The following is a 20,375-nucleotide window of genomic DNA, read 5'->3' as shown; positions in this document are numbered from 1 at the left end:
ATGATAATGTACCGATGACTTGTAGTCCACAAGAACCAAGTGGTGAATTTGTAACAAGAATGATGAACTAATTCAAGCCATTACAACCAAGCCTATAGAAACCAAATGTCTGAAATACCAGCATCTGAAAGCAACACACATTGTAGAAACTTGACATGTGAATTGGCATCGGTTTTGGAGTAAAAGAATATAAAACAGGCAATATAGTTTTAAAAAATCACAGTTCAATGGGTGGCAACACCCTTGAGAAATAAAATGTATTTAATATAAAACCATTTACGATGCCTAAGCCCTTTATTCACAATCTGACACAAACAGAGAGGGGAAAGCATAAAATTAAGCAATATCTTGGCCATTTTAATTTCTGAAGTAGATTACAAATAAAATACAAGAGCAGAAATCAGAAAACTATAAATTCCTTTCAATGAAATGAATAGGAAGGGAACTACATACCAATCTGCCATGCATTGTGCTAGTAACTATGCTCCAGTCCCAGAGCTGACTACAGTTTTACATCAGATGAAAATGCAGATGCTCCAACTCTAGATACTGTCCAATATTGCAAAAAAGAAGTCATCTGTATACTACCAATAGTCATTGCAAGAGCAATAGCCATCTCTAAAGCAATGAAATCGATTGTTATCTCGAACAATAATTTCGCGACAGGTTATCCTTGATATGAGCTTGATGGTGGTGTGGCAGTCACTGCAAACTCGGAGGTTTTTGGTGACCCTAATGGTCTCTCCTGGTTCAGTAGCAAGGAGGCTGAATGCAATGGCAATTTTCTCACTGTGATGCACAAGCGTGTGTTCCTTCTCCTCATTTTCAATATCAAACATCACCACCTCAGTAGTTGGTTTATAGCCCATGGCCTTCATTTCCATGCCTAACTGATCGAGCTTTGCATACATTTGATCTGAGAGGGGATGTGATTTGTCTCCAACATGGAACTCGTGGACCTTACCATCAAGTTCAACCCAGCTAGATGCAGGGACCTTCTCGACCCCCTTTGCCTTCATTTCCAACCTGAGCTTTGCGGCATCTTCCCATCTTCCACTGTTAGAGTATATGTTAGAAAGCATGACATAATTTCCAGAATTCCAAGGCTCCAATTGGATGAGCTGCTTCAACACATGTTCAGCAAGGTCAGCGTTCCGGTGGATCTTGCAACCACCAAGGAGTGCTCCCCATACAACAGCATTTGCCTCCATTGGCATGTCTTCAATTAACTGATGAGCCTCCTCCAGCAACCCCGCACGACTGAGCAGGTCAACCATACAACCATAATGCTCAATCTTAGGGCTTATACGGTACAACTGACTCATGTTACGAAAATAGCGCTGCCCATCTTTTACAAGGCCACTATGTGTACAGCTGCAGAGCAATCCCATGAAGGTATTATCATTCAGTGTCATGCCTGACTTCTTCATCTGGCCAACAAGCGCAAAGGCAATCTTCTCGTGGCCAGTCATGCCGAGCCCCAAGATCATTGCATTCCAAACAATGATATCTCTCTTCCTCATCTGCTGGAACACCATCCATGCCTCACCTGTGCTCCCGCACTTGGCATACATATCAATCAGTGCAGTACCAAGGATTAGGTTGTCAAGAACTTCATCCCAGTGCAGCATCCCAACTACCCGCCGCCCCAAATCCAATGCACCTAACCTTGTGCACGCTGAGAGCGCCCCAGCCACTGTATAACAATCTGGTCTCATTCCCTCCACCTGCATTGCGAAGAACAGTTCCAGAGCCTCCTGTGGATGCCCGTTGGAGGCGTATCCCCCAACCATTGCGGCCCAGGCCACCACATCCTTGTTCTTCATCTTGTCAAACACTTCCCTAGCCTTGTCCATTTCCCCACACTTGACATACAAGTCCAACGCCGCAGTTGCCACAAACACGTTACCAGCAATCCCCTCCTGCTCTGCCACCCTCCACACAGCCTCCCCATTCACCAAATCAGCAACTCGAGCGCACGCAGTGAGGACCCGCACGGCCGTGAAGCTGTCAGGGCGCATGCCACTCGCAAACGCCCTCCTTGCAACCCCAACGGCTTCCTGAGCGCGCCCCGCGTCCATATACGCGGTGATGAGAGCAGTCCAGGAGACGGTGCTGGGGTGGGGCATTTCGTCGAACGCCTTCTGGGCGTCGAGCAAACGGCCGCATTTCGCGTAGAGGTTGAGGAGGGAGGTGAGGACGTGGGGGTTGGCATGGGAGGGGAGCTTGAGGGAGCGGGCATGGAGTTGCACGCCGGCAGTGAGCGGGTCGGGGAGCCGGGAGGCAGCCTTGATCGCGAAGGGGAAGGTGAGGTGGGAAGGGTTGGGAAGGAGGGAGTGGAGGCGGAGGGCGTGGAGGTGCAGGCCGCAGGAAGAAACGGCGCGGAGAAGGAGCTGCGATAGGTCGGTGAGGAGGAGGTCCAGGCGGAGGAGGCGGCCATGGATGAGCTTGACGGTGAGCGGTGGGAGGTGGCTGCTGGGGCTGACGCCTGTGAGGAGGACACGGCGGATGGCCTCGTCGGCGGCGGTGACCGACATGAAAGCGCCAAACGAAACGGTTTCTCCGTTAGAGCACCTCCAGCTGCCGCCGTGGCTGTTGCCGTTGCGGCCGTCGAGGAGGTGGTCGAGGCCCGCTGGCGCTCTTCCTCGTCCGTCTCGAGGGTAGTGGGGATTGGGGCGTGGAAAGGAGGACGGCGGATCTCGCCAGGGAGGCGAGGTCGGCGTCGGACCTCGCGGCGGAGCGGGAGGGCCGCCGAGAGGGCACGCGGCGATGCGGCGGCCGAGAGTGGAGAGGGAGAGGGAGACAGAGCCTGCTAGGCGGGCCGAGACGGCTTGCGGCGGGGATTATAATAATAATAAAAAAAATCTCAAATCCTGTTTGTTCGCATCATCGTAAATTGATCGTAAATTTTCAAGCAGAATAGTATTTTTCTCTCACATCAAACCAGCCAGCAATAATATTCCACGATCGTTTCAGCCCAGACGAACAGACTGCTTAGTCGTCAGTCGTCATCGAATTTCGTCCCAATTGGTGAGGCCCGAGATAAATCAAATTAGCCAAATAATTTCGGCTTAATTTGAATTTTCAGCCCAGTATAAAGTACAAAAGCCCAATGATATGTTCCCCAGTATAAAAGTGCATTCTATAAACCCTAGTTTTTTCAAAAAAAAAAATCCTTTCCTTTCTCACCTAGTGGTGAGTGGTGACTACGCAAGCGAACACAAAGATCAGCCTCTCGGTCGCTCCTCCCCACTGCCATTCTTTCCCGTTGCCCTCCACCATCTTTTCCTCAAATCCAACAGCTCAAACTTGGCTACAATCCCTATCCATGGAGTTTCAATGCTATCAAATGGACAGTGGCCGTGTGCGCGGTGGGTTCGGCGGTCGCAGCCGTGGTTCGTCGGTGGTTTTTGACTGGTCAACTTGGTTGAATCACGGCCCAAAATTTTCGAATTTCATCCAATTCAGTAGCGCCTGAATTTTTTTAGTTTTGAATCATGAAATCATGCAACCACCATAACAAATACATGGTGCAGGAAAAGCTTTGTAGCCAGTGAAGGAGGAACATTTGATTTCGCAACAAATCCTTTAGGGAGGGGAACAACATCTACCGATGCCACAAACGTCGAATATAATAGAGAACCAAGGTACAAAGACATCATCATTCCTAGGCAGTGCCTTCACCCGAAAGTCCCCTTCGCCTAAGACCCAAACCCTGCCATGATGTGGATCATCACAGCTACACTGAACTTGCCATCGCCATGCGAGACAAAAAAAACAAGCCGTCGAGGCCGGCAATGATCATAGCTACCTAATCAAGTCGTTGTTGCGTCGAAATAGGCGATGACGATGCAAGCACGAGCCATCGGACGTTGGCGACAAACACCAGGAAGAAAAAAGCCTCGCGGGCCGCGCGCCATCGTCGCTGTCGCACGCACCTACGGTTACCGATTCCCCTCTATGATGTAAAATATCTCTTCTCACCATCCCCATAGTGTATGAGACAAATGTATGCATTTCGATTAGTGGCGTATTCTATGGTTACGATTCTACTAGTTTTGTCTTTTTGATTCCGTCGAAAATCGATTTTACGGTATAGGCGCTTATGACCTCCCCTAGTGACAGCGCGGCAGGAATAGGACGGACGATGGGTGGCTCGGCGGCGACACAGGGGCATGTGTTCATTTGATGAATGCTTTTCGATTTTTTAGATTTACTGCCTACTCCTACTTATTTAAACTTTTACATTAATGTATTTTATTAAAAAAATAGGGATTTGCTATTTTCCAGGTGTATGAAAAATAGTATTTGTTCAGACAATGGCTATGAGTCATGAGATGAAGATCTAACAGATCAAATGTACGAATCTTGAAGCAAGATCAAAGGATCAGGTTATCACCTGAACCAAAGACGGATTTTTAGACCTGTGGTTTTTAGGAAAAGTGAAAAAAAAAATGGTCAGAGAAGTTTCATTTATGGTAAAATGAGAATGAATTGTGATCTGAATAGAGGAAGTACAGTAGCAATCTATCCATCTACACTTGAATTAAAAAATTCCCTAAAGAAATTCATGTACAAGCCAAAACACATTACATCACCTTTTGTACATTCGTGCTTGTTCACTTTTTCACCTGTTGTTAAATCCTCACCGGCGCCGGCGGGTCAACGGTAACTACACACTCAATACCATCGCGTGCCTTGTCGGCCGTCAATGGCGCGACGCACCCCTCCCTCTCCAGAGGCGCCATCGTTGGCTTTTCCTCCGCCGCCGCGTCCTCGTCGCTGCCCCTCACGTGGTACAAGCTGCCATCCTCCACGTCGTACAAGTTGCCCGTCCTGACCTCCTGCGCCAGCGCGCACGGCGCACAGAACAGCCATTTGACATAGTCCGCCACGGCCGGCCGGTCGCCGCACATGGACCGGTCAGCCGGCAGCCCGAAGCGCCTCCGCATCTGCGCGCGCCAGAAGCCCCCGTACGTGAGGCCGAGCACGGAGAGCAGCGCGCCCGTGGCGCCGACGAGGTACCCCAGCGTGGGGTCGTGGATGTTGAGCGCGGCGACCGCGAACACCAGCACCGGCGCGGCGCAGAGGAGCGCGAACGTGAAGACGTGCACGTACATGTTGCCCATGCCCATGCGCTCCATGTTCCACCCGAACACGCAGAACGCGCACGTCAGGGACAGCGCCGCCACCGTCGGGTCGTCGGTGAGGTCGAACAGCCCGCCGGCCCACTCCGGCCTGGCGACCGCTACTCTGCTAGCGCTGCACTGTGCCTCCTCGTTGGCCATCGCCGCATCTTTCACCGCGACGGCCTCGTCGTCGTTGTCGGTGGATACCTCCGGGAGCTGCACGATCCTTCTGCCGAGCGGGCCGTAGACCATGTAGAGCGCGGCGGCGACGGGGGCGGCGAGCCCGAACCCCATGCAGAAGTTGACGGCCCAGTCGGGGCGCGTGTCGCTGCTGAACGCCCAGAAGAGCGCGCAGTAGGCGTACTGCGCGAAGCACGTGGCGTGGAGCAGCAGCAGCACGACGGCGACGTGGAGACGCTCCCTCCTTGGCCCGGCGGCGGCGTTCTTGCAGTAGACGCCGCGTAGCTCGGCGGCGTCGGCGTCGCGCCACCGGAGCAGGAGCTCGAGGTGGTGGAAGAGCCGCGGGTGCTGGTACACGCACATGATGGTGAAGAGCGCGTTGAGCACCTGGTTGGCCACCTCCGTCCACCGCCGCCGCCGGGACGCGTCGGGCACCGCGGAGTTGAGCGCCCCCGTCATGAGCAGGAACACGAACGCGACCCCCGCGACGACGAAGGCGAGCCACACGAGCAGCGCGGCGTTCGTGGGCCGCCGAGCCCAGGCCTTGCACCGGGCGCGCAGGGCGAGCCAGTCCACGGTGCGCACGAACGCCGGCGCGCGGAGGGATAAGAGGCGGGCGTAGGCTGCCGGTGCGTAGGCGGCAGTGCGCGCGCGGACGGTAGCGACGCGGCGGAGGACGGCTTGCGGGGCGGTAACGCCGAAGCGGTGCAGCCATACGTCCTTGGAAGGCGCCGCCCTGAGGAAGTCGAGGAACCTCTCCTTCGCCTTGCCATGGGGTTCGACTTGCTTGCCTGATGTCTCGTGTGACTCCATGGTTGCAAGCTTCTCCTTGTCCATCAGAGCTGCGAGGGTGATGATCCCTCCAGCTCCCATGATCTGAAGCTACTAGTTGTACTAGTTAGTTGCAGCTGTTCAACATATATACCCAGTGCATGATATGATTTGGCTAGGGTTATTTTAACTGTAACGAAAGGGATTAGTAGCTTGGTATGCATTCTTTCTGGTAGAAGAGTGCAGTATTGACCCATGACCCCTGTCAAATTTGGCAGGTTGCTGCTGAAACTTCAACCCGGTCTTGTTGCTCGTGCTTGAAACTGTCAGAAGATTTCAGCAGAGAATAGCACTGAAACTGGAAAGTCAAGACGGGCAGGCACAGTGAATGGACCAATTCAATTCAGTCTCGAGTGCACTGTGTATGCATTCAGGTTCATAGCTATGCAGCTCTTGCATTACTGATGTCATAACAGACTTCCGGGAAGATACTGGATGATGCAGAATATTCATATCATCAGTGAATCAACTTTGGCATGCTGTCAATATTCAGTTGAGGTTGCACTGGACGGCCGTTCAGACTGGACAAAGCTACGTCCAAATGTATGGGAGAAACCGAGAAAGACCATTCTAACAAATACATGATTAGTGTGGATGCTATCTAGACCACTTGAATCGACTTGGTACACCAAAAAAATAAATAAGTTTGATAACATGTAATCAGGACATCCAAACACAAAAAAAGGAAACATGTGACAGATGCTTTTCAGCACACCATGTGAGACTTCAGAGTTCAGTATGCTATTTACTCTGAAGGTCTTCAGATTTAGACACAAAAAAGGACATGAATAGTGATAATCAGATTTTATAAGTTCACAAAAAATAGGTGCCAAACCAGTGTCTGATAAATTCATAGACATACTCAACTCTATTTTGTTCTGCTCTGCTCTTTATAGAATTATGAATAGGTACACAAGAAAATCATGTGCCCAGGCCTGATCATTTTCCTCTCTTATACTCCTTGCCATTTCAATGCCATTGCAAAACGTCCTGATAGAGTTACAAACATATGTCTAGTTGGCCTACATCTGTTTTCAGAAACCGTAATTGGGCTTTACTACTCCCTATTACAAAAACTACAATCCCATCTAAATCTTGTGCACTTTTGTGACAAGTATGTATTCCTGTACGTATATACACACCAATGAACTCCATAAAGAATCGACTTCCTGTAATCCCCAATTTCCACTGCTTCTCTACAGAATAATTCCCCTTGTGTACAAAATAATGAGCAGAGACACCAGGGTGACCATGTTGATCAGTCTCTTCACCTTCTCCACTCTCCAACTCTCATCAGACGACATATTCCGATCAGCATCTTCCAACATTTCTCGGTTCGACTTCGCCTCCAAAGAAGATACATCATCTTCCTCGCTCGCCGTCGCCGATGGCGAAACAGAAGAACTGCTCGTCTCCCCATGACGAACAACACTGCACTCGTCTTCCACTTGCACAACCACGACCTGAACAGGTGGATCCATGGCCGTTTCGTTATGAACAACAACCAGATGATCATTTGCCGGTGACGCCTGTGACACTGAAACCGTGTCCGCTGCACTGAAAACGTCAAGATGCTTGGACCCGAGCAACGGCTGGCCGCTGTCGGCGTGATCATCGTCGTCCTCAACGACCTTCAAGTAGAAGACCTCGCCGTCGACGTGGTACATGCTCGCCGTGCGGACCTCCTGCGCCAGCGCGCATGGCCAGCAGAACAGCCACCGCGCGTAGTCCGTCAGCGACTTGGAGCCGCAGCACGCCGCGCTCCCGGGGAGCCCGAACCGTCTCCGCATCTGGATCCTCCAGTACCCGCCGTAGAGCAGGCCGCCCACGCAGAGCAGCACGCCGGCGCTGCCCACGGCGTCGCCGATGACGACGTTGTGGATGTGCAGCGCCGAGACGCCGAACACCCAGAGCGGCGCGAAGCAGAGGAGCGCGAACGTGACGGCGTGCACGCACGCGTTGCCGAACCCCACCCGCTCCATGTTCCACCCGAACACGCAGAACGTGCACGACAGCGAGAGGCACCCGGTCGCCGCTGCCGCGTCGCCGCCGCAGTCGAACATGCCGCCGGCCCACTCCGGCTCCACCACGACATGCCCAACAATGGGCGTGGTGGGCTGCGTCGTCTTTGTCGCCGCCGCCGATGCTGCCGAGGCTGGTCCGGAGCAGGCGGCGAGCTCGTGGCACCGGTCGCCTTTGCCCAACGGACTGCACACGGTGTACACCGCGGCGGCGACCGGCGCGACGATGCCAAGCACGAAGAAGCTGTCCTCGAGGATCTCCGGGCGCGTGCTCCTGGTGTACCCCCAGTAGAGGCCGCAGAGAACGTACTGGGAGACCACGGTGACGTGCAGCAGCACGACGACGACGGCGATGTGCGCGCGGTCCCCAGGGCGCGGCGCCGCGGCGGCTCCGTCCTTGCAGTAGTCGGCGCGGAGCTCGGCGGCGTCGGCGGGGCGCCAGCGGCAGAGCAGGAAGAGGTGGTGGCAGAGGGCGGGGTGCTGGTACAGGCTCATGAGCGTGAAGAGCGCGTTGAGGACCTGGTTGTTGATCTCGATCCAGCGGTTCCTGTCCGCCGCCGCCGGGAACGCGCCGTCGAGCAGGCCGAGGAGGAGGAGCACGAACATGCCGCCGGAGACGCCGACGCAGAGCAGCCACAGCACCAGCGCGATGTTCATCGGGTTCGCGATCCACTCCGTGCACGTCCCGCGGACCGAGGCCCAGTCGACGCGGCCGCCGGACGGCTTGTGGTCGTCGTCGCTGGGCTTCCGGCGGCGACAGAAGGAGGGGAGCTCTCCTTCTCCGAGGCAGTGCGCGCTCTGCTGCGGCTTGCCGTCGAGGAGGAGGTGCTCGGTGAGTTGCGGCGTGGCCGTGGGGAGTCTGTAGCTGAGGAGGCGCACGCTGGCGCCATGGGCTCCGGTGGTTGGAGCATAATCGTCGCTGCCGGCCACAGCCATGGCGCGACGACGGACGTGGTACGTACGCACCAAGAACGTGGGCTGGCACGGTACAGTGCATATTTTTCTTGGCCTTTAAAATTTGTTGAGAGCCTCTGCCCTGATGAGACGTAAGTGGGGACGGTGACTCCATGGGTATCTTGGACGATCAGAGTTGACCCAGCAGCCCTGACCTCTGAATGGTCAATCTACCAGTACTACTATTCAGTCTTCCCCCAGGTATATAGAAGTAGAAGCAGCCTGCCATTCAGGACTTGGTGATACAACTTGGTTGGTTAGTTTTTAACACGTTTAATTAAAAGAAAAAGACATTGACTTTACGTTAACAAAGACCACTGGCTTCATCTATAGGACGAGGAAAATTGGAGCAGATAAGTTCCTCGGTTATTTTATTGAGTTTTGCTATATTTCTGTCAAACAGATTTTGTTGGATTTTATCTGTCGAAATCTGGGCCGTTGATTGTGTTTGAAGATTCGTGCGGCTTTGTGGGCGTACAGCCACGCTGATGGGTCCGCGAACTGAACTTTCGAACGCGCACACGGTGAGTGGGTGGGGCAAAGGTCCTCGCCGGCCGCTTCGCTTGCGCCGCGCCTGCCGCTGAGTTGTGGGCGGCGGAGCCTTCCGCTGAGCTGGGGCGGAACCTTTGGCGCCAGGCGGGTTGGGTGGGGAACCGGGGCGCTGTCCTCGCGCGCGCGCCGCTTCCCCCTGTGCGGCGGCGAGCGGAGGTTGGAGTGGGAGCGGGATTTGATTTCTGGTGTTAGTGTTCGATTTGTCAGAATCTAAGAAGGTTCTTTGGTTTGGTTTGGATCGATTTTTCTGTGATTTTCGGAGCTATTGTTTGGGGGATTTTTCGTTTGTCAGATTTGACAGCAATTTGAGGTAGATTTCTTGAGGGGTTTTGGTGCTAGAACATGTGTGATCAAGGCTATGGTGACCCATAACAAATCCTTCACTCGAGCACCACAAATTTGATGTTTTCCCAAATTGTTAAAGTCTCAATCTTTTTAGGCATTTTCGGTTGGAGTAGTCTGCACATGATCTGGTGAATCTTTGTTTCGAATATCATGTCAATTGAAGTTGATTTGAATTGTTTTTGAGATTTGGGGTTTGAGCTATTAGCTTTCTGTACCTTGCAGTGATTTTCAGCAGCCACAACTTCCCAGTCCTTTTGGCAGCAGTTGTTGTTCTTTATTTGAGTTCAGTGTTGTGAGAGCAACAGGTGAGTAGCAGGCTACATGTTCTCTACAGACTTTGGTAGTTCAATTCAACATGCAGGTAGAGCTCGACTTGCAGGGTGTTTGTTAGCTACATATTCAGTAGCTGCAGCCATGTTCAATAGACAGTTTAGACACTAGTAGTTTGCTGAGTTGCTTATTGAGAGGTCAATGACTAAAATAGCAGCTCGGTGGTTCTCTGTAGGTAAGTAGCATCAAGTGGCAGGTAAGCATATTCACAGTTCGGCCATGGGCTTATGTTACTAAAGTAATTTTCTCCTGCTACAATGGTTAGGACTTGAATATTCTTGCAAGCACTTATTTGATTTGTTTAATCCCTGTGAGAGTTGTAGCCTTAATCTTGCTCTATATGAATTAATATCCTGCTGCTTGTCAAGTTTGCATGAGACTTTGCTCAGTTCGTGTGTAACACCCGGCTACCAAGGTTTCATCCTTTTTGTTATGTCATTTTGATGCAATAGGGGAACCATCTTTTCAAGCAATCATTAGTCAGTGACTGAAGCTTAATTTATTCTCTTTGCTTGAGAAATGTACTTTGTTGTTCTGCTGCTCAAGTTGGACAGACCAGTTTGCTTGAGCATTGTTTCTTCAGCTGCACCTGAGTTAAGCCAACATTGTTGTTTTCTGTATTTTTAGTAACAGCTGTGAGCTCTTGCTATTTTCTAGCGCATTGTCCTCTGCAAGTGCAGTACCCATTTTCAGCAGCTAGTCCTAAAGCTTGTTCCTTATTAGTTTGGTTGGCAAGTGTGCTTACATTGTATGGCCTCTTGTGTGTTTATCTGTTAGCTGTTTTTTTCCAAGTTGCAATTGCACCATAGAAATTCTTGTAACTATCTATTAGTTTCCTATGTAATTGTTTGGTGTGCAGGCATGTATAATTTTGTGGGTGAGGATTTCATTGCCGAGCTTATATGGATAGCATTCACCTATCTATATAAGCTAGCTGCAACCCGCTGCAATTAGAATGCAACTGGTTGCATCAACTATATGCTGTGTCATTCTTTTAAATGGCTGCAGAATGTGGAATTTTTGTAGTCAGTATGTGTCCATAGTTGTAGTTATCCTATATCCTAAATTGTAACTGAGTATGAAATGGACTAGAAATTGTCTGTAATTGAGTTTGCAATTGATTTAGCTGTACCTAGTTGCAGCGGAGTTTCAACAAACTAGTAGCCACCACTGAGATTCTGTGATTCAGAGCCTCACTGTATGATCATATCCAGGGGTATTTTTTTTATGATCCAGTCCATTATATGCCTTAAAAAATTGAGTTGATTGCTCCTGGCTCCCACACCTTCAGCTTGCCGTCGCTCTTCCACGTCCTGCCCCCACGGTTAGATTCGTGTTGACTCTCACCACCTCTCCATTTAGACGTGTTTTTTGTTCTGACTTTTTGGGTAATTTCGGAGGCAAATCTGAGGACGTGTTCTATGTCAAGGTTGTAATACTAGTGGTGCAAATCCTGAAATGAATCTGAGGACATGTTCTGTCTTTTTGTTCTGTCTGTGTGTCTCTCTCTCTGTGTCGTGTCTCTCTCTCTCTCTCTGTTTGTCTCTCTCTCTCTCTCTTTTCTGTTTTTGTGTGTGTGTTTTTTTTTGTACGCTGCTGTTTTTCGTCTGTGTGTATCTCTCTCTTTGTGTGAGTTGCTACTGCTGTTTTTGCAGTTGTCGCTGCTTGCTGATGCTGATGATTAAGCTGCTGTTTAGAGTTGATATTATTTATTTATTTTTATATTTTACTTGTTCAGTTATAGATGTGATTATTTGATTTGTGAGGCAGTCACCGAGGGGTATCCCACGAAGGTAGATTGATCGACAGAGGAGCGTGAGATCAAGAATAAGAAGGCAACAGAGACATACGAGTTAGACAGGTTCAGACCGTTAGTACGACGTAATACCTTACTCCTGTGGTCTGTTGGTTTGTATTAGCTATCGTATGATATGCCGTGATTTTAGAGGGGTCCCTGCCCGTCTTATATAGTCTGGGGGTAAGGTTACAAGTCGATTAGATCTGAGAGATAATCGAAAAGTAATAACTGATTACAGGAATTTTGGGATCATACATATCCTAACAGATCTCGTAGTATCTTCAGAATATCTTCCTGGTATCTTACGGTAGGCGCCGATCAGAGTCGTGCCCCACAAGGCTTCGTCTAGTGGGCTGGGCTACCCCTAGGGGCGCAGCCCATGTGGCCTTCCGTGGGTATCCGGGGTCGTACACCCCATAGCTAGTCCCCGAGCGTCTTGTACCCGTTGCGCAACGCCATCTTGAGCTCGTTGAACAGGTGCAGATAACGTCGAGCAGTTAAACTCATGGTCCAACCACCGTGTTGAATTGCCGAGCAGCGTGAACCGTCGCCGAGCAGCGTGTACCGTCGCCGAGCAGCATGACCTGTCGCCGAGAAGCGTGAACCGTCGCCGAGCAGCGTGTACGGTCGCCGAGCAGCGTGAACCGTCGCCGAGCAGCGTGACCCAAGTACGGCTTGTCATAAGGGTGTAAGGAGCTCAAGTTCAGAATAAAAAAAATTCGCAGTAGACCAAGTGTGTCCACTTAGAGTCCGAACAAAACAGTAGGAATCAACATTCTTCTTTAGGCATGTAGTCATTGAGAAAAAATTCCGCACACTCACCGCGAGGTGAAGTGTGTCCACTTAGTCCCCGAGCATGACAGCAGATGATGTAGTCATGTGGTGCCATGGTTAGAAACTAGAAGAATAGTAGAAAAAACAGCCGAGCAGGCAGCCAGTCCTCGGGTGTGGCCCAAAAAGAGACAAAGCACATTCACCGCAAGGTGAAGTGTGCCCACTTAGTCCCCGAGCCTGACAGCAGATGATGTAGTCATGTGGTGCCAGGGTCAAAAACTAGAAAAACAATCAAAGATTAGCGGAGTAGGCAGCCAGTCCCCGAGCTGCAAGCGGAGACATCGGAGAAACCAAACCGTGGAGAAAAAACCAGAGTAATGGCTGTACAGTGTCGGTTACTGAGCCTCAATAAATGGTGGAGAAGTCGGCGATATTTCGGCGAGTAGCAACTGATGGCAGCGATAAATGAGCGACATGGGCTGCAGTTGCGCAGAAGCCCAGGTAACGGCCCATATGCTGCATCAGAGAAATCGGAGCGGCACAGATCGCAGGAATGGTTCCCAAAAAACCCTTGAATGCGGAACGGTGGGGAAAATCCTATATAATAGTGCCGCCGCATACCCCGTTTCCACCTTTTCCACTTCATCTTCCTCCTCACCTCTCGCTCCGCCGAATCTGCAACCACATTTGCCTTCGCCGCCAAACCCTAACCTGATTTGAGAGATGGCGCCGAAGAAAGGAGCTGCGAAATCGAAGAAGACGAGTCCCAAGAAGACGGACGTCGTGGCTCGACGCGACGAGGAGTGGGTGTCGTCGTGAACAGGAGAAGTGGAGCTAAACCGATTGGTGGAAGCCGGCATTCTCCCCGACCGTGCTACCGCCGGATGGCGGCCAGCCCTCGGTGAGCCCTTTCCAACACCTCATACTGACGAAGCAGTGGTATTCGAAGACTATTTCTAGCGCGGGTTAGGGTTTCCTGTTCACCAATTTCTGAGGGATCTGTTGGAGCTCTTGGGGGTTACTCTATGCAATCTCCACCCCAATACCATTTTGCACATCTCAATCTTCATCCACTTTTGTGAGGCATACCTCAGAATCCTACCCCACTTCAATCTTTTCCGTCACCTATTCTGGCTGAAGAAGAGAGGCGGCGCTGGTTCCAAGGTGGTCGGCGGGGTGTATCTCCAGCTGCGGGATGGAATGGCTAGTGAATACCTTTCCATACCACTTAACACGTCGCTGAAAGGGTGGAACACCAGGTGGTTCTACATGAAACAAAGCCACCCAGCGGTTCGCTGTAACGCCGACCACATCCTAGAAAGCCAGAGGAGTTGGTCGGAGCTGCCGAGCAACGACGATATGGAGCAAGTGAATGAACTCCTTAGCTTAATAAAAGGCGTGAAGACCAATGGCGGATTGGTGGCGGCAAGTTTCATAGTGCACCGCATTCAACCCTGTAAAGAGAGGGCGCACCCAGGCTTTGAATTCAAAGGGGAGACTGGCGGTACCCAAGAGAGACCAGAAATACTGTCCAGGAACGTTGTTGAAGAGCGGACTGCCGAGCTGTTCGCTTCGCTAGCCTCATTCAGGTTGTTAGGGTACACAAAGCCCTTCAACTGCAAGAATCTGCCTCCTTAGGTGAATATCCCGACTGAGTGTTTACGAGAAGTTTTTTTATATATTATCATTGTCGAGCAATAAACTGATCCTACTCATGTGAAGATCCATTCGCAGGACATGGTAGTGTATTTCTCGAGCGTGCCGAGAAACAATTGGCCGCTGTTAGTGGATGCACGACGACCAGTTCAACCTGAAGAAAGCTCCGTTGGTGTCTCCTTAGAGTTCGGAGGTATGGATACTGGTCGGACGGAGAGTCCTCCTCCGGTGTTGGTGAAAATCCGAGGGAAGAGGCTGGTGGCGGATGAGCCGGCCTAGAAGAAGAGGAAAATAGCATCTACTGCTCCCCGTAAACTAGGCGTCATCTCACTTGACGATGATCAGACCAATCAAACATGAAGGACCACGGTGTTCGATTGGTCTGATGACGATGAGATTCTCACAAATCCTCCCCCGAGCATGAAAGAGCCTCCATGCAACCCACGTGTGGAGGAACAACCCAGGGTAGGCGAAGAAGTCCATGAAGCGCCAACAAGGAGAGTCCCCGAGCAGCGAGCGGAAGGAATTTCTATGCAGCAGACGACGGAAGTCCCCGCGGGGCGAGCAATAGAAGTCCCCGAGCAACAAGCGGGAGTAGACCCGGAGCAGCAGGCGGAACCAAGGCCGACCGAGGAAGAGCCGAGAATTCCCCCACCGAGCATGGGAGTCGACCCCGCTGCTGCGCCCGGAGGCTCAGGTCGGCACCGCCGGTTCAAGAAATTGAACCGTCAGACCAAACCATAAGTGTCCTTGTGCTGAAGTTACTTTGCTGTATTTTCTTTACTTCTGTGGTGACTGAATAACTGATTTGATACAGTGCAAGGCGAATAACAGATTCAGCCCCACCCGCTCAGACTGAGCTGTAACCAGAAACTAGCCCTAGAGCGGGGGAGATGCTAGTAGACCCCATCCTAGAGTCCCTGAGTGCTCAGGAGCACATGAGGGAGCCAATCGCTGCCCCTAGTGGGCTTGGTGGCAGCGAACGACTGTCTACAACGGCAAACAAGTCGGCGACAGCACCTGCGGCAATGTCAGAATCTAGAGCGGAAAAGCTTGCAGTGCCGAAGGAGCAGACGACAGTCCTTGAGGCTTCAGAGGGCATGGTCGGACCTGCTATCCGACCACCGAGCCCCTAGGTGGTGCCCCCGGTTGCAACAGAGGAGGACGAGGTGGAGGAGATCGTGCGTGACGAGCCTCGACCCCAAGCAGTTTGGATCCTCCGAAAGCGCGGTGATGAAATAGTGATTGTCGAAGAGGAGGACACCACCAAGGAGTTTAGGAGACTAGAGACTACCCTTACCGGTGTGATGAAACAGATCAAGGTTAATACTGCATCTAAAAAGGTCCTGGTTGTTTATTGGAATTGGATAACGATACTGTCATCGTTCATTTGTAGGAAATATCTCAAGTTGCCGAGTAGCGCCGCCAGCTGATAAAGCGAATGGAGCCCCTTGCTGAAGAGAACGAAAAACTCAAAGAGGCCAGGAACCTCTTGGAGTAGAATATCCAGAGGGCCCAACATGAACAAGACCTTGCGGAGTCCAATGCGCGGGACCTAGAATACCAGAAGGGGGTCCTGACCGAAAAGCTAGCTGCTGTGTCTGAGCAGGTGCGGAGCCAGTCCGAGCAGCTGGCCGCCGTCTCCAGCCAACTGAAAAGTGCTTCCGAGCAGCTGGAGAGGAAAACCGAACAACTCAACAGTGTATCCAAACAGAAAGTAGGTATGGGATATCACGGAATGTACTTTTGCATTGCTAAACAGCCACATTTCGGTGACAACTGTTGCACTTGTAGAGCAAGACGCTGAGCTCAGCCAAATGCGCCAAGCTGTCGATCAACTTCGCCAGGAGAAGGCAAAGGAAACAGAGTGGGTGGACAAACTTGCTTCGGAGCTGAAAGGTTAATTCCTCCTTGTCGGAATTACTATTGAAGTAGCGTCCTTGTATAATGGATCATTGTAACGCTTGTAGGCTATCGTCATAAAGCCAAAGCACGGTTTGACGTGCTGGTGCAGGAGGCCAAGGTCCAAAAGGAGAACTTCGACGCTGTAATCGCCGCAATTAAGCCGGTGCTTGACTACGTCGACCTGGAACCGGCCACTGAGCACGACGGTAGGTGGCAATGTCCTGACACCATCATCTAGAGGTGCAAGGCAGCATGGGAAAACTTCAAGACCTTCAACCGCGACGCCATTACGATCGTCGCTACCCATGTCCTCGTGGTTGTTCGGTTCCATTACCCGACCATCGACCTTCAGTCCATAGGGGGTGGGTTTGCCGAAGGACTGAGCGATGTGGGGACCCAGCAGCTGGAGGATGAGGTGGAGGATGCAGCAAAGATGCTGGCCGATGATATAGATCTGTTTGGTGAGACAGATGGTAATGGTGGAGCTCACTAATCTGCTCATAGATTATCATCTGTAAAACCTTGATAGTGTATTTAGAAAGCACGAAAGCGCAAGAAACAATTATTTATCGAATAAATATTATAAGGTGCATGTATATGCAATATATGCAGTTTGCTTGTATTTCGACGAAAAAACCTTCGTAGTTTCAATCCTGGCGCGATTATGCGTAGTTCAAATAACGTCCGAATAGTTGGTCGGCCACTGATCCCTATGGCCTTGGCCAGCACATAGTCGATAACGTCGAGCGTGGAGCCCGTGCACGTGTAGGAGTAATAGGCGTGACCCAGGAACCGCAGCCGACCACCCATAACATAGAGCGTGGAGCCCGTGGCACATGTAGGGAGAGATCGGTGATTGGGTCTTCTCCATAAAAAATAGCACGGAAAGTGTGCTGCTCGACAGTTGTTGTACGAACTTGGAGATAAAGGGAGCATAAGCGGCGTTCGAGTAATGTATTCTATGTTGAACTCTCGGCCTTGGCTGACCCATAGTCTATAACATCAAGCGCGGAGCCCATAGACGTGTAGGACAAACAGGTGTGACCAAGGAACCGCAGCCGACCACCCATAACACAGAGCGCTGAGCCCGTAGCACGTGTAGAGAGAGATCGGAGACTGGGTTGTCTTCGAAGAGAACAAAATAGAAAGGATGTTGCTCTCCGATCGAGAAAAGTGTTCGGTGATTTGGAGATGACGTGTTCGACGATAACGTTTGGAGAAATCGTGTTCAGCGGTTTTGGAGAAAACATGTTCGGCGATTTTGGAGAAATCGTGTTCGGTGATTTTGGAGAAAACATGTTCCGCGATTTTGGGGAAAACATGTTCGGTGATTTTGGAGAAACGTGGTCAGCGCAGTTATGGCGATTACATATTGGAGTTCGTTATGAAGTAGCATGGAGCTCGGCGACCACAAGTGGATGTTAAACCACAATAGAGACAAAATGGAGACAAGTTATGGAGACCAAAACTTTACTGAATATAGAATTGGAGAGTACATATCTAGAGTGTTTCAAGGATAGAAATGTATAAGGTGTTCAATGTGCCACGAGTTGGGAACATCGACTCCTTCTAAGTCACTTAGGCGATAAGAACCTGGTCGAGTAACCTCTTTGACGACATAAGGCCCTTCCCAAGGGGAAGAGAGCTTGTGCATCCCTTCAGTTTTTTGTTTTCTGCGGAGAACGAGATCACCGACAGCAAATGAACGACCTTTGACATTTTGGTTGTAGTACCTCCGCAAGCCTTCCAAATATTTAGCTATACGGACGCAGGTGATTAGGCGTTCTTCCTTGACCTATCGACGTCCTCAGACCGAACAGCCTCGGCTTGCTCTTCATCATAATTTTCCACTCTAGGTGCTCAGAAAGTAACGTTCGCTGGTAGTATGGCTTCTGAGCCGTAGACAAAAAAGTATGGAGTTATGCTGGTGCTACGACTAGCTTGAGTACGCAGTCCCTAGACTATAGCTAGAAGCTCCTTGAGCCATCTACCCGGGTGCTTTTCTTCTTTTTGATACAGTCACTTTTTTAGGGCATCAAGGATCATATTGTTCGTCCGTTTAACATGGCTGTTGGCTCTTAGATGGGCAACAGAGACATATTTGATGGAGATGCAACGGTCTTCATAGAAGTCTCAGAAGTGATGGCCAGTGAACGTAGTTCCAAGATCGGTGATGATGCTGTTTGGTAGACCAAATCTGTGGATGATATCTTCGAAGAGCTCAACTGCCTTCTTTGCAGTAGCCGAGATGAGCGGTTTGTATTCAATCCACATTGGAGAACTTGTTGATGGCGACATATACCTATCAAAAACCACCTGACGCTGGTTTGAAAGGCCCAATCATGTCCAGTCCCCAGCATGCGAAGGGCTAGGAAACTAGGATGGTTTGCAGCTCTTGCGCCGGCACGTGTATTTGCTTAGCGAAGAATTGGCATCCTTCACAACGTCGGACGAGGTCTTCTGCATTAGTGATGGCTATGGGCCAATAAAAACTAGCTCAAAAAGTCTTGCTAACCAGTGTTCTCGAGGCCACGTGGTTGCCGTAGAAACCAGAGTGAATTTCGAGAAGAAGCTTTACTCCCTCCTCTTGGGTGATGCATTTCAGCAGTATCCCTTCCTCAGCACTTTTCCTCATCAAGCTGCCGTCCACCAGCACATAAAGCTTGCTTCGACGAACTAGGCATTTAGTTTCAGTCTTGTCGGTGGGTACCTCAACGCTGGTGAGGTACTTGATGAATTGCTCCCTCCAATTGGCGATCGATGAAGGTACCGCAAGTACGAACAGCTCGGCAGGGGGAACCTCTTCGACTTCCTTATCTGCTTTGATAGATGGCACTATGAGATCTTGAACGAAGACCTCCGGCGGGATCATGGCACGAGAAGAGCCCAGCTTGGATAAATGATTGGCGAGTTGATTTTGGTCACGTACCACATGGTGATACTCGATGCCGTAGAATTTTCCTTCGAGCTTCCTGATTTCGGCGCAGTATGCATCCATCTTCTCACTAGAACAGGACCAGTCCTTGTTGAGCTAGTTGACAACTAGCTTGGAGTCCCCGTACACCATGAGGCGCTTGATGCCGAGCTCGACAGCTATACAGAGACCATGAAGACACGCTTTGTATTCCACGGCGTTGTTGGAGGCTGGAAAGTGTATCCGGAGAACATAGCATAACTTATCCTTGGTCGACGTAATGAACAGAATGTCCGCACTAGCACCATTGATGTTAAGGGCGCTGTCGAAGTACATCACCCAGTGTTCGGGGCAAGTATCGACGATGGGCTCTTGGATCTCGGTCCATTCAGCGACAAAATCAGTGAGCGCCTGTGACTTAATGGTAGGTCTGCTTCGGAATTCGATGGAATATGTGCTGAGCTCAATAGCCCACTTAATGATGCGTCCATTGGCCTCTTTGTTGCGGAGAATGTCCCCTAGAGGGAACTCAGTGACCACGACGATCTTGTAGTATTCGAAGTAGTGTCAGAGTTTGCTCAACGTAATAAGAATGGCATATAACAACTTTTGTACCTGAGGATAACGAGTTTTGGGCTCATTAAGTACCTCGCTGATGAAGTAAACTAGACATTGTACTTTATAAGCATGCCCGGCCTCCTCGCATTCGACGACAATAGCTGTGCTCACAACGCGAGAAGTAGCGGCGATGTATATTAGCAGAGTCTCATCTGGACGTGGCACCATCATGATCGGAGGCTTTGTTAAGAACACCTTGAGTTGCTCAAAAGCTGAGTCTGCTTCCTCTGATCAGGAGAATTGCTTGGAGGCCTTGAGGAGTTTGAAGAAAGGTAGCCCTTTTTCGCCGAGGCGTGATATGAAACGACTTAAAGCAGCCATGCAGCCTGTAAGCTTCTATATATCCTTGACGCATGTCGACCATTTCA

General features: G+C 50.7%; 4 protein-coding genes across 4 annotated transcripts; all 4 read right to left on the bottom strand.

Annotated features, from left to right (window-relative positions):
- Positions 1-43: 43 nt before the first annotated feature.
- Positions 44-2,796, bottom strand: LOC136508206 (putative pentatricopeptide repeat-containing protein At3g08820). The gene is made up of 2 exons (XM_066502844.1): positions 454-2,796; positions 44-124 (listed from the first exon to the last, which is right to left on the bottom strand). Exon 1 carries the CDS (start codon positions 2,535-2,537, stop codon positions 585-587), a length of 1,953 nt encoding a protein of 650 aa, XP_066358941.1. The 5' UTR covers positions 2,538-2,796; the 3' UTR covers positions 44-124; positions 454-584.
- Positions 2,797-4,609: 1,813 nt separating this feature from the next.
- Positions 4,610-6,182, bottom strand: LOC136506504 (uncharacterized). The gene has a single exon (XM_066501431.1). The coding sequence runs from the start codon at positions 6,180-6,182 to the stop codon at positions 4,638-4,640; it is 1,545 nt and encodes a 514-aa protein (XP_066357528.1). The 3' UTR covers positions 4,610-4,637.
- Positions 6,183-7,083: 901 nt separating this feature from the next.
- LOC136509069 (uncharacterized) lies at positions 7,084-9,128 on the bottom strand. Its single transcript, XM_066503875.1, has one exon. It carries the CDS (start codon positions 9,095-9,097, stop codon positions 7,337-7,339), a length of 1,761 nt encoding a protein of 586 aa, XP_066359972.1. The 5' UTR covers positions 9,098-9,128; the 3' UTR covers positions 7,084-7,336.
- Positions 9,129-18,972: 9,844 nt separating this feature from the next.
- LOC136507167 (uncharacterized) lies at positions 18,973-19,473 on the bottom strand. Its single transcript, XM_066501971.1, has one exon. The coding sequence runs from the start codon at positions 19,471-19,473 to the stop codon at positions 18,973-18,975; it is 501 nt and encodes a 166-aa protein (XP_066358068.1).
- Positions 19,474-20,375: the final 902 nt, after the last annotated feature.

The sequence above is a fragment of the Miscanthus floridulus genome, chromosome 15 (genome assembly GCF_019320115.1).
Source record: "Miscanthus floridulus cultivar M001 chromosome 15, ASM1932011v1, whole genome shotgun sequence".
Lineage (NCBI taxonomy): Eukaryota > Viridiplantae > Streptophyta > Magnoliopsida > Poales > Poaceae > Miscanthus > Miscanthus floridulus.
The sequence above is the reverse complement of the archived record's forward strand: the minus strand, read 5'-3'. Positions and strand labels throughout refer to the sequence as shown.